General features: G+C 35.1%; 1 protein-coding gene across 3 annotated transcripts in view; it reads right to left on the reverse strand.

Moving 5' to 3' along the window:
• Window positions 1-4911: 4911 nt before the first annotated feature.
• Window positions 4912-14837, reverse strand: part of MED13 (mediator complex subunit 13) — a 105352-nt gene continuing 95426 nt past the window's right edge. For 2 of the 3 annotated variants that reach the window (XM_042966877.1, XM_042966878.1), the window contains exons 25-30: window positions 14613-14771; window positions 14317-14502; window positions 12221-12369; window positions 9696-9869; window positions 6729-6829; window positions 4912-6373 (exon numbers count right to left, since the gene is read on the reverse strand). In XM_042966877.1, the coding sequence (XP_042822811.1) occupies window positions 6241-6373; window positions 6729-6829; window positions 9696-9869; window positions 12221-12369; window positions 14317-14502; window positions 14613-14771 (902 nt within the window). In that variant the 3' untranslated portion in view covers window positions 4912-6240. Of the gene's footprint in view, window positions 6374-6728; window positions 6830-8162; window positions 8238-9695; window positions 9870-12220; window positions 12370-14316; window positions 14503-14612; window positions 14772-14837 lie in introns of those variants that run through there. The other variant, XR_006211279.1, reaches the window with a different exon arrangement.

Below are 14837 nucleotides of genomic sequence, written 5' to 3' on the forward strand. Positions count from 1 at the left end.
AGCAAGAGACAGACACTGAGCTTCCAAGGCACCCCATCTTTTTAAAAATTTAAAAACTGAGCAAGTTGTGCATTTTCACTATTCTGGAACCTTTCAGTTTTCCACAGCATTTCTGAAATCATATCTACAAGTTCTTTTAGTACCGAGGATATATTTCCTTTGGACCTGACACCTTTAAATGCTTTAAATCAGTTAAGTATCTCAGATTTTATTTCATCATATGTGTGTTACTTTATGTTTTAGAGCTTAAAGACCCTTCAAGCTGATTTCTTTTTAGTCAGAGGTTAGGACAGAAGGGAGATAAAAATTAAGTATTAAATACTTGATTCTTTGCATTTTTTTCCATGGATGATCTTGCTAGAAACATATTTTAAAAGTCCTGTTGTTGGGGCACCTGGGTGGCTCAAGTCAGTTAAGCGTCTGACTTCACCTCAGGTCACGATCTCATGGTTTGGGAGTTCAAGCCCTGCATTGGACACTCTGCTGTCAGCACAGAGCCCGCTTCAGATCCTCTGTCCCCCCACCCCTCACTCTTTCAAAAATAAACATTAAAAATAAATGAGTCCTTTTGTTGTAAGCATTTTTTTTTTTGTTTTTTTTTTGGTTTTTTTTTTGGTCTGGCAGGTCTTAAATCACAACTCTTCTAGAGAACATAGGTATTGTATTAATCATCCCTCACATTTGTATTTTACAAATTTTTTTTTTTAACATTTATTTATTTTTGAGACAGAGAGAGACACAGCATGAACAGGGGAGGGGCAGAGTGAGAGGGGAACACAGAATCGGAAGCAGGCTCCAGGCTCTGAGCCATCAGCCCAGAGCCCGACGAGGGGCTCGAACTCGCGGACCGCGAGATCGTGACCTGAGCCGAAGTCGGACGCTTAACCGACTGAGCCACCCAGGCGCCCCTGTATTTTACAAATTTCTATGTTTTATGTAATCCTTTGAGGTTCACAAAGCTAACATTAGGAAGGAGTGGTTACTATTGTGTTCATATACAAATGAACTTGAGACCTCAAGAGGTTCAAAGTTTTGTCTGAAGTCACCAGCTAAAAGGTGGCAAATCTGAGAGCACAAGAATACTCATCTAGTGATTGTTTCTACTAATGTGAAAATAGTCCCAAGTAATTAGATTGTACAGTTTCATTTGAATTTTTGCAGAACTCACACTTCAACTAAGTACTATAGTTTGAGGTATTTATCACAAGAAGTCTATTCAAATATTTCAGTGCCCTATTAATGTGCTAGATGTTGTGCTGGATTCTAGATGCATCAGTAAGCAAAACAGACCCAGTTTCTGCCTTCATGAGGTCATTTAGTAGGATCAAACATTCATACAAACTGTAAAACACTGTGAAGGCTCCATACAGACTATTACAATAGAAGTAAAATACTAGGGGGGCACCTGGGTGGTTCAGTTGGTTGACTACTGATTTCAGCTCGGGTCATGACCTCATGGTTCGGGAGTTTGACCCCCTCGGGCTCTGTGCTGACAGTGCAGAGGCTGCTTAGGATTCTCTCTCTCTCTGCCCCTCCCCTACTTGCGCTCTCTCGGATAATAAACTTTAAAAAAGTATATTACTAGGGGACCTAGTCTGAGGCAAGGTTGTATGTGGAAAGTTAAGGCAAAAATAACCATGGGGCTTTCAAAGAATTGAAATGGCCTAAGAGGCAAGGAGGAAAACACAGGAAAAAGCCCATTTTGATTCTTGTGGGGAAGGCAGGGGACAGACCATGTTAAGACTTTCGATATTTAGAGGAAGAAGCAGCCATAAAGGGTTTTAGACTAACAAGATTAAAAAAAAAAAAAAAAAAATCACAGGTAATACAAACTGTGAGACAGAGAATAACTTAAGAAGGTAGAAGTTCCAACACCATATACCTCCTTTTAAAGGATTATTTTTTAAATTTTGCTGGCAAACACTATTTCAAAATGGACACAATTTTGGGGTTTGTCCTTAGTTTAAGTTTGGACAAAAATATTTAAAATGGCTGCTCATACAATATTTTAATGGAGTGTTCATATCTGAAGACTTTTTTATGTTTCAAAAACATTTATGTGATCAAAAAAGTAGGACTGAGCTAAGCTTTAAATATCTGAAGGTAGCTTTGGACTAGAAAAAGGATACCAAACTGATGAGCCTAAAAGGAGTATGTATGTACACATATAACTTTCCTGTATATTAATCACTAATATGGTTAGAAAAATTTTAATAAAATACTTCAGATGGAGATATTAAAAGTACAATTTTTAGGTTACCCTTTTCGACTTACAACAAAAAATACCACTAATTTTTACTTAAGTTTAAGATGGAAATATTTTTAACAAAATGAGACACCACAATGAAGGCTTCATGAATAATTTATTCCATTTGAAGTTTTGTTTTTTGTTTTTTGTTTTTTTTAAAAAGTATAAACCTTTTCATTTCCTCAATCACAATTTGTACAACTCAGTGTTATGGCATTCGGCAGCAATAGTGTTTGTTCCTTATTCTTTTTTTGTCACATTAAAAAAAAAAAAAAAAAAAGCAATTGGACCATATTAAATGTCACTGCTAAACAACAACTTTAAAACGCCCCTTCATAAAGTGACCAAGCTATTTGAGAGAGTTGATGCTGACATGTCCAGTAATGACGTTACAATTTGTAGTTTAAACTCAGTAACTTTAAGGTCCACAAATCCAGTTTACTTTGAAAACTAAAACTATTTTAAAACTTCATGAATACATCAACCTGAGGAGTATCTTAGGTCCCAAATCCAGTTTTTTAATTAATACTCCACAAAAGAGAAAACATATATATGAAAATTTAAACCACAGTTCTGGGCCCATTAAAACACCAAGAAAAACCTAAAGGTTAAGATTTCCAGCTGATTGGGAGTGGGGGAGGAGGGGGTGAGGGACCAAAAAAAATGTATGTCAAAAACATTTTTCTTTAATTTAGACAAACTAAAATCTTAAGAGGAAACCCAGACCAAAACATTACTCATGCAACATTAAATGTATTAATAGACTGGTATGCGATGCCATAGTGGATGAGTAGCAAATTATATGATGCAACAGCATTTAAAAACTTCCTTTTAATGTATTCAATTTGAACATTTTAAATAACGCAACATAGTATTTTGAATATTACAGTATTAACATAGTGCTTGATTAAAGATCTGCAAATCTTTGTAGTAACACATTAAGTTAAAAAATTACCTCAGAAGGTAAATATGAAGACGAAAGGAGAATATTTTAATACAGTAATCTGTGCCATACTGACAATTGAGTACGAATACAGCTGAGGATAATTGACTAAGTAGTAAGAGCTTAATTTTAGTGGTTTAAGAAAAGTTTAGAAAGATTTAAAAATTACAGCTACTTTAAAATTTAAGGATTACATATAAGTACACTTGGTGGCCTTCTGGCCAAACAATAAGGTGTACAGAAATTTATTCATACAGTGTTAATTCACAGTCCTGATAACTGAATGGCTTGCATAAGAAAGTATGGCTAGATGTTTCTCACTGGCTGGAAGCAGACATTATATAACTACTCTTTTTAAATGCCAAAATACTGTACTTCCACCCTGCTTTGTAATGGATAACTGCACAAAAAACAGACATTAGCACTGTAACAAAGAAGTCAATGTGTTGGTGATCAACTGGTATAAAGTATATATTATTTTGCTTACCATTTAAACAAACAAACAAACAAAAAACTACCCATACTTGTCTGTGACAGTATGGTAGTAAGTCAGATCCATCATCCTGCATAAAAGGCTTAACTTTTTGAAATAAGTCTCTTGACCTTTTCTAATGGATATTTAATAATTTTCTATTTAAGTGTGAACTTAAATATGAAGGGAAGAAAAAAATCTTATCAGTAAATCTTATATATTTGGGAACTACTCCCTGTTCCCAGATAAAAAGGAATTGTATACTGGGTTCCTTTCTTTATGGCTCCATATAAAAGAAACTGTCAGGGAATAATTTTTTTAAAATCTATCCTCAAACTGAGGTGTGTTCACTACAAGCTAGTGATATTAAACAACTGAGAATATAGCTTTTATTTTTAAGTCACTACTAAGCTAAGTTTATAAAAAAAAAAAAAAAGAGGATACTTTTTATAGATATTCCAAATAAGCATCTTTTTTCCCCTCAAATTTCAGACAAGTTTTTTTTAAGTATAGAACAAAACATGCCAACATAATCTGTAGTGTGCTAGCATAATTTAAAAATGAATGCAGAGATGTGATCTTTAAATTCTAATTTCAAAAATGCTGACCCTTGGAATTGCATTATAATTTTGAAGAAGTGATTGAAAACCTTTGTCACCAGTTGTGTGTTTTTTATAGAAAAAACAAGACTTGCTAATGTTTAATATACACAATTTGAAGAAGTTATATTGTTTGTAAGAAAGTGATATTTAAGCTAAGCATATAGTATTTACAAAACAAGTTTCAGTAAAAACAAAACAAAACACACCGAATTACAGTTTTGTAAATACAACTGATTTTGTCCTTGTGGAGAATTACTGAATGTACAAATTCAGAATTTTTCTAGACTGCTTCCAAGAAAGATAGGTAGACTTGGTGACTGTGAATTCAAGTCAGCAACACAGGCAGGAAGCTAACTTGGACTCTCTTGTGAGCAGCACTGTAGAAACAACTTTTTAAAGGGGTAAAGCCTGCATAAAAGCATTTATCTTGGCATGTGCAAACAAGAAGGGGAAAAGCTGTATTGAAGGAAGGGGTGAATTAAAGTCCCTAAAATTCAAGTCCCTTCTTTAGGGAGGTGAGATCCTCCTTGGCATATGTCCTGCCTTAATCTGAGCTGTGTTATAGAAAAGTACAGACTCTGGTGTTTGGGACTGCCATCTCCAAACCAAGAAAATTAAATAAATAAAAAAGGCAAAAGGAAACAGGTTAAGTTTAGAAAATGGTTCTTTAACTAGTGGAATAGAGTCTGAATACCAGAATTCACTGAGAATCTATTTACACCACAGTTTGATTGCACACACACATCCATACATATGCATACTCTCACATACATTCCCAATCTTTAATTTAAAAAACAAAAAAAAGTCAAACAATCAGAGTGACTGTTCTTAAAATAATTTGTAAAATGCCTAGAGCTGGGCTAAATTTCAACCTTATAGCAGATCCTGAAGATAATTTTCATAATTAATATTCCCATGCCTAGATGTGCCACTGTCAAAACTGAAAAAAACATTTAAGCATGTAACATTAAACACCAAAATTAGTTTAAGCATTCAGTAGCAAATGTTTTTCTTGTAAAACTAAGTTTCTTTCACTGGAAATGGCCTGAAATATTAGTCATAGCCCTAAACCATAGTACAAAATATAACTGAAGAATTCTCATTTTATTCTAAGTTAAACCACCCAACAATATCACTTGTATATTGCCATCATGTTATTCTGTAAAGGTGTGATATATAAAATGCTGTAAGACCCGGTACCTTTTCAATTTATAAACACAGTGAACTTCATTACTGTACATGTACTCTGCAACTACAGCTTAGCTGTAAATCCTCCACACACAATGGTATGGACATTATTCCCCCTCTATCCCCATTAAACTGTACATCGAGACAATACAAATTTACTGTCCCACCCACCCCCTTACAAAAAAATAATACTCTAAAAGCAACCCTACTGCAACTTTTTAATTAAGACGATTACATATATTTTAGACCAATTGCTTTAAAGCAAGAAGGCAGTATAAACCTTCTAGGAAAATTTTTATAAAAGAGGTTAAGAAATATAAGACAATTTATACATTTAAAAACTTACAATAAATAAGAGATGCAGGCATTTTTGAATACTAGATACTATAATCCAATACAAGAACATCTTGATGTTCTGAAGCCATATGTTGAAATTCATTGTTCCTCATGTTTCCTCTCCATGCTTTTAATATTCATTTAACATGACTGGGTACTATGGCTCATTACTTTTCACAAATACTGTGACTGGAAAAAAAAGGTTAATTTTGCTACGAAAATGTTATAATACGTTTTGTATGATCAGTCATCATCCTAAAGAGTTCAGTATAGTCAATGAAAAATAGCAGGGTTATAGCCCCTCCCCCCAAGTCAAAACAATATTTGTTGAAGTAATAAGAATTAGACCCCATCACAGATGACTTTCACTGAGAAGATAATTAAAACTTAATCTTGCAGTGAAATATCTTTTTTCCTTGTTCTCTTCTTGCACAGTTCCATCCAATGAAGATCACAGCATATTCATAATAAAGTTATATAACTGATTCAGCACCACAAAATGAATTGGGAGACAGGAGCGTCTGTCCTGGATTGCAGGGTCACAGGTTAGCCAGGAGAGTGCATTGTACTGTTCCAAAACAAACCTGAAAAGTAAATAAACTGTTTTAAGTCCTGTATATACTTACACTGTAGATTTTGGAAGCAGTTTCCAATTATGGCATCTAAGATTTAAAGCCACTTTAAAAAATGGTGGAAGGTATGGAAGAGAGAGTCCTTGGGGAAATTAAAGATAAACTAATTTTCAAAAAAAAAGTATTCTCAAAAGTAGATTACACATGCTAGAAAGAAAAGGACTCATTCTGAATGATGTAATTCATCTAGAGATCCAAGGGTACACAACTATAAATTATTGACAAATAGGAGGAAAATACATAAGGATCAACATTATACTCTTTCCAAGTTGCAATGGAGAACCTTTAATGGTAAAAAGAGCTATACCTGAGGACATCTGAAGTCTGATTTGAGTCAAGTGGGTGGGAGTGTTTACTGTGAAGCAGCTCGTCAGATTGCACTGAAGGCACGTGGAGGTGCAAAGAGGCCTAAAAAAACAGGTAATCAGTCAGCCAAATGAAAAAGTTCTGTTGGTTTTACCTTATTTTCCCAAGTTTTCCCAAGGTCTCGTCCTTGATGAAATACATTTTCGACCTATGTAATGAATGGGCACCACTATAAAGATGCTTGTTCTTCTTGTTTAAGTGCGTAATTTATATTCAATCTTAATTTTCCTCAGTTCTATTGTTTTTGAGACCACATAATAATCCCTTCAAAAGTTATTTAATAGTTATTTTAAAAGTTACTTAAAGTTATCTATTTTCTGGGTGCCTGGGTGGCTCAGCTGGCTAAGTGGCCAACTCTTGATTTCAGCTCAGGTCATGGTGTCACAGTTCATGGGATCGAGCCCCAAGTCGGGCTCTGCACTGATGGTGCAGAGCCTGCTTGGGATTCTTCCTCTCCCTCTCTTGCTGCCCCTCCTCTGATCGCTTCTCTCTCTCCCTTTCTCTCTCTCTCTCAAAATAAACATTAAAAAAATGAAAAAGTAAAAAAGAAAATAAAGTTATTATCTATTTTCTGCATGTAACATGCCTAGATGTGTCAAGTAAATGTCTAAGGAAGCACTAAACTGATAAACCTGTCTACAGGTTACACAGAACTTAAGACTATGCACATACACCTAGGTCTAGCACTGAAAAAGTCAGCATATGCAAATATACTACATACAAAGCTACAAATTTTAAATAAAGCTATCTATGGTGGAATTGTAAGCACTCTAATACAGTACATAGAATGCCTTCCTTTGCCCATGCAATTTCATAATGGAGGCTTAGTAACAACTGCCACACCCATTTTGGTATGACAATGAGGAGTGGAAGAAAGGAATGTGGTACTCTTCTTCACATTTCAATTAAAGAAAGTGAATCATTTTGTTTATTGAGTCAATATATTAAGTGTGAAAAAACTATGAGAGATGGAGGTATTGACTGCAGAACACTAGCAGACTTCATTCTGTATAAAGTAAAAGGTACTATTTTATATTTAGGTGATCTCTACAACTGCAATAGATGTATAAACTCTTCTAATATATATTCAAGAATATAACCAAAGAAATGTCTTTAACTGCCCATAACTCTTCATTTGTAAGTTATAGACAAGTCTCATATGACAGATCACTACAGATTAAATGAATATAATCAGTACCAAAATTACCATTTAATTTCTAAGATAAAAAGATTTTTTAAATCATCTAGGGAATAATCTACTATTTTTCTAAGCAAAGAGAAACACATCGGGTGGTTTTATTGCCTATGGTACAGGAAATAAAATGGAATGTATGAAAATAAAAGGTGAACAAAATTATGGTAAATTATGCCTTACCTGGTAATTCAGACCAGAAGTCCTAATCTTGTTACACTGTATCTGAGGGTGAATGCCCACTTTACACTATCCTCTCTGCAAATAAATATTGAGTAGAAAAGAATCTGGATAGTCCCTTGGACTTTTTGTAAAGTGGTGTTTCCTAAAAAAATGTTCCGTGAAACACTAAGGTCATGAATTATTAACTGGTGTTACACAATTGCTTTCTTGTGTATTAAAGTAAATTTGGGAAATAGTAGGTATACAATGTTATTTGCTACTATTTTTCAGAGATTTTAATGTGCACACATGTATTATAACAACAAAAGGGAGCAGAAAGCATGTGTAACATTTCCCAAAGGACCAAAAAACCCTTTGTTTTATAGAAACACCAAGGACTACTATTTTGTAGAAACACACTTGGGAATATGTTCTTGTAATGAGATCTATATAGACCACTGTACATATATTGGAAAGAGAGGAAAATTCATATGATAAAACTTTATTACCTTGGCTGACCTTCCTAAATATATCACCTCATTAATAGTCAATTCAGATCAACAGCTGTTGTATTCTTTATGTGCTACAGAAGTTCATTGCTTAATCTCAAATGTCACGGACTCAATGGTATGTTGGCCAAGGGTATCAAGATTTAATAGCAACAGGCTTAAAAGATACCAAGCCTATTGGTTCAAGTACCCACTAAAAGCATAGCATCCAACTTTTACCCTACAATTAAAAATCAATTGGCAAGAAGTTAGGTTAGTTAGTATGACCTCTGGAATAAAATTGTCAACTTCTGGTGGGCATATATAAGAATAAGTGAATCAGATCTGAATTTCCTATTTTGGAAAAGTAGTAAGCAGAAGCAACAAACTCTGGATAGGGCTTTCAAATCTCATTTTACCATTATATGATGTATCTCAACCTTGTTACAGCACTTGCTAATGAACTTGTTTTGATAAAATAAGTCACTATGGGAGTCTTAGTACTTGAAAATGACTTAATAGTTTTAACACAGCAATTTACACAAAGCTAGAAAAAAAATTTTTAAGGAGGTAGTAAGTGGATCTAAATATCAAATATTCTTACAAAATTATGAATCCTTTCATCCCCCAAATACTGAGGCATAACAGAAGTACAGTATGATGTAATTCAAAGAATAACCATATAATCATGAAAGGATCCAGACTGTAATCCTAGTCTACTAACCAATTTATGACTTTAGACAAATGAGTTTTTCTGAACTTTAATATGCTCACCTAGAAAATGAAAAGTTATTAGATTAAAAGTAATAGAAGTTTTCACCCAGCTCTAAACTTCCATATGTGCAGCTGAAAATAATAAGAGCAAGGGTCCCAGAAATATGACTTAAGATTAATTAAAAGTTCAAACTTAATATCAATTTAAAACGTGGAGCTGTTTCATAATTAGATAACTTCTTTGTGCTCTTGTCATATATTGCAATGCATTTGACCTTAGACACTTCTGTGTTTCTTAAGACTTAAGCCGTCGATTAGTATTATTTAGGAACTGGCATAAAAATGGAAATACCTTAAGAAAAAGGGGACACTGATATTGTGCTTGAGGACATGCTGACCAGAACCAGTCAGGTAACGGACCCGCTTTGGCAGTTGACACAAAGTAACCAAGGGCCAATGGTTGCTGAAGAATATTAGTTACTTCATCATGAGATTCTGTTGAAAGTAGCCGATCAGTACCCTGACCCTTTAAGAGAGAAAAATTAAAAGTGTGTTAGTTCATTTGATACATACTTGGGCACTATATATACACAATGGCAATCAGTCTCATTATCTTATGATGTCAATTTAGAAAAATACTGAAAGATACTGAAAAAAATCAATTGCTATCTACTTAGTAAGAAGATCATAATTAGTAACAGTACTAAAAGAATGAGCTTTATTTCAAGAGTTTTAAGAGGAAATTAATATGCCAACTGCTTATGCTTGTATCCTTTAGATTAGTCCATGTATTTCTAGATATTTACATTAAGGAAATAGATAAAAAGAAGAAAAAGTGATATGCAGACAAAGGTTCACTGCAACATTACCTATAACAGACCAAAAAAAAAGGGGGGGGGGGATGCATGGGTGGTTCAATCAGTTAAGTATCTGACTCGTGATTTCAGCTCAGGTTATGATCTCATGGTTCACAGGATCGAGCCCCATGTTGGGCTCTGTGCTAACAGTGCAGAGCCTGCTTGAGATTCTCTCTCCCTCTCTCTCTGTCCCTCTCCTGCTCGCTCGCATGCACACACTTGCTCTCTCTCAAAATAAACTTAAAAATTTTTCATTAAAAAAAAGAAAAAAAAACTTAAATGTCCAACATTTTGGGAATGACATAACAAATTATGGGAAAACAAGGTTAAAAAACTTATTATACTTATTTATACATATTGGAAGCTGTAACATAAATACATGTGAAAGGGAATTTGCTACAAGTACATATGGTTTTCTTAAAGTGATGAAATTACTGGTGCTTTTCCACACACACACACACACACACACACACACACACACACACACACACATTTTAATACTCTCACTGTTTTTTTAGTTTTTTTTTTTTTTTTTTTTTTTTAATTAATCTCTGCACCCTCCTTGGGGCTGAAACTTACAACCCCAAGATCAAAAGTTGCATGCTCTCCCAACTGAGCCAGTCAGGTGCCCCAATGATCTTACTTCTTTCCAGTTAAAAACAAAAGGAAAGGATACAAGGTAAGATGGGGCAAAGATCCTTCCTTATTTTAAAAAGTCAGGCTCTAAAGAATAAACAAATAGGCAGGTTCTAAACATATGCATACTATTATAATCAAATAAAAACTATATTTAATTTCACTCAAATAAAGATGTTACTCAAATGAAGCCCAATCAGTTTTGAATTCAAATAGAAGAACAAGACAGCTGCTTCCCAACACTAAACACTAAAAATTAGGATGGAGGGAAGAAGATAGTGTTTTTCCTATTCTTATGAGAAAATTAATATTTCTATTATGTTCCTCCTCACAGCCCTGATACAAATGGCAGATTAGAGCATATACTATAATCCTCAAATAATCTGGTCTAGCCATACCTGATTAGAAGCTATGGTGAGTGGTCGAAGGACTAAAGCCAAGAAAACATGAAGTCAGGGACAGCAGAGCCTTAGAGACTCTGTTTATAATATATAATTCAACATTATCAACAATAGCCAAGCTATGGCAAGAGCCCAAATATCCATCGACTGATGAATGAATAAAGAAGATGTGGTACATATACACAATGGAATATTAGTCATCAAAAAGAATGAAATCTTGCCATTTCCAACGATGTGGATGGAGCTAGACTGTATCATGCTAAGCAAACTAAGTCAGAGAAAGAGAAATACCATAGGATTTCACTCATATGTGGAATTTAAGAAACAAAACAGACGACGGGGCGCCTGGGTGGCTCAGTGGGTTAAACATCCAACTTCAGCTCAGGTCATGATCTCACAGTTCATGGGTTCAAGCCCTGTATCGGGCTCTGTGCTGACAGCTCAGAGCCTGGAGCCTGCTTCGGACTCTGTATTTCCCTCTCTCTTCGGCCCCTTCCCTGCTTGCACTCTGTCTCTCTCTCTCTCTCTTAAAAATAAACATTTAAAAAAAAAAAAAAAAGATGAAAATATGGGAGGGGGGAAAAAGAGAGAAAGGGAAACAAACCATAATAGACACTTTTTTTTTTTAATAGACTTAACAATAGAGAACAAACTGACGGCTGATGGAGGGAGGTGGATGGGGGGATGGGCTGGATGGGTGATGAGTACACTTGATATGAGGAGCACTACGTGTTGTATGTAAGTGATGAACCACTGAATTCTACTCCTGAAACCCATACTGCACTGTATGTTAACTAGAATTTAAACAAGAATTTGAAGAAAAAATATGCGATTCAGGTATTAACATCTGTAAGACAAAAGTGCATGCAGGTACTATAATTCTCACTTCTTGTTAATTTCCAAGGAAAAAATAGTGTTCTATTTATCAATCCGTTACTAAGTTAATGAATGACATTTAGATTAAGCTTTTATAACAGGGTTACCTTGCCAGCATCACCTCCATGGGGGTAATGAGATCCTGGAGAATGTACAGGAGACCCCGTTGGAGATGCAGGAAGAATATTAATGATATCAGGGTCAAGATCATCTCCTGTGTCTAACAAATCAAAGATACCCATTCCATCCGCTCCATCTATATAGGAGAAAGAAAAATAAATAAATATTCCATTTTTCACATCCCATGGTCACTTGCAGAAGAGGGTTAAAATAAATTAATGAATTTTAATAAAAATGGGTTAATTAACATCTATTTAATGCCTACTATGTGATAGGTATTGTTCTAGAAGCCATATAAACAACTATACATTATACACAAGCATGTGGTAGTGTGAATAATGCCCTCCCCCAAAGATGTCCACATCCTAATCCCAGGAATGTGTGAATATGTTACCATAAAGAACTTTGCAGATGTGATCAAGCTAAGGATCTTGAGATGGGGAGATTATTCTGGATTATCCAGGTGGGTCCAATGTAATCACAAGGGTCCTAATAAGAGGGAGGCAGTAGGGTTAGAGTCAGTGAAGGACGTATGATGATGCTATGCTGCTGCTGCTGCTGCTGCTGCTGCTGCTGCTGAAGATGGAAGACAAGAGGTGCAGGTGGTCTCTAGATGTCGGCAAAGAAACAGATTCTCTCAGAGCCTCCAGACAGAATCAACCTTGCAGACACCCTGACTTTAGCCCACTTAAGACTGATTTCAGACTTTTGACCTCCAGAACTATAAGAAAATAAATGTGTGTTGTTTAAAGATACTAAGCATGTGTTAATTTGTTACAACAGCAACAGTAAAATAATACAAAACAGCATGCTTGGAATGAAAATATATTTAAAATGGGACTATGCACAATTAATACTCTAGTTCTTTATTAAATAAAATATTCAAGTTATTGTATAACACATTAAAAGAAGAGAATATTAAATAGTCCCTACTTGTGACTTTAGAGATGTGCCGTGTTCTAAGGTAATTCAGGGCAACAATGGAATATCATTTATTTTCTCTTCTACTAAAATGTAATCTATTAAGTTCATCTACAAAAGCTATATCCCTACTATGGCAGTTTATATAAATTACTATATTATTTTGGCAAATCAATTTATAAAGGAATATAAAATGTGCCACAAAGTCTATTGTCTATGTACAGGTAAACAGCACAGGCAAAAACCTATACAAACATTTTATGATCAATGTTGCCTTTTAAAATAAGTAAATATTTTTGAGACAATTCATAGCACTAGTTCCAGTATCAATAAAGTAGAAGAATGGTTGTATTGGTTTCTTATTGCTACTTTAACCAATTACCACAAGCTTTTTTTAATGTTTTATTTATTTTTGAGAGAGTGCAAGTGGGGGAGGGGCAGAGAGAGGGGGTACAGAGGATTTGAAGTGGGCTCTGCGCTGAGAGCTGCAAACCCAATGTGAGGCTTGAACTCACGAACCTCATGATCATGACTGAGCTGAAGTCAGATGCCCAACTGACTGAGCTACCCAGGTGCCCCACCACACACTTAATGACTTAAAAAAACATATCTTAATTCTCTACAGTTCTGGGGGCCAGAAATTCAAAATCAGTTTTACTGGGCTGAAATCAAAGTACTGGTTATTAGGCCAAAATCAAGGTACCAGGAGGTCTATTCTCTTTCTGGAGGCTCTAGGGGAAAGCTTTTCTTGTCTTTTCCAGCATCTAGAACTATATTCCTTGCATTCCTTGGCTCATAGCCCCTTCTTTCATCTTCAAGGTCAGCAGCATAGCATCATTTCTGACTTTGCTTCTCTCTGTTTCCATCACATGGCCTTCTTCTTTTTTGTGTATAATCAAACGTCCCTCTGCCTCCTTCTTGTAAAGATACACGTGATTGCATTTAGGGCCCACCTGCATAACCCAGGATAACCTCTTCATCTCAAGATCTTTAACTTAATCACACATGTAAAGTCTTTTATGGTCATATAAAGTAACATTCACAGGTTTCATAAACATTTATAGGATGCGGATAGGTTTGGGGAGGAACTCTTCAGATGAATTAGCCACAATCATCAAGACTTACTTTATATTTGCAAACCTTTAAAGAACAATTCACCTACCATTGTTGGGATTAAAAGCTAAGTCCAAATTTTCAGTGGTATAAGTAGCTGAAGCTACTTGCACAGAAGCAGAAGTAGGGAACACAAGTATATGAGTACATGATGTGTCCTGTGGGGTATTTAGCTGAGATGTCTGCATGTTTAGAGTAGTACTTCTTCCAAATACAGAACCAGTTGACACAGAATCTGAAAAGAGAATTTTTTTTCTTTCAATAATAGAAGAATCAATTTTATATGATATTTAGAAGTGCAAGTGCATGAAGAATTAAATCGGATATAAACTAAGGATAGCTAACCTGGCATAATAACAAAAGAGCCTTGGGGTTCCATTGCTACCAAGCAAGCACTGAGAATGCTGGGAGAGTCTGCAGCAGATATACCACACATTCTACACATGTCCTTGAGCCTTTTACTTAGAGACTGCAAGTTTCGACGACTCAGCAAACTGCTCCAATCTGTGGGTATCAACAGTAAAAATATAACATCCAAAGTAACAGCATTGTTAACACTCTGTAGAACCA

The sequence above is a fragment of the Panthera tigris genome, chromosome E1 (genome assembly GCF_018350195.1).
Source record: "Panthera tigris isolate Pti1 chromosome E1, P.tigris_Pti1_mat1.1, whole genome shotgun sequence".
NCBI lineage: Eukaryota > Metazoa > Chordata > Mammalia > Carnivora > Felidae > Panthera > Panthera tigris.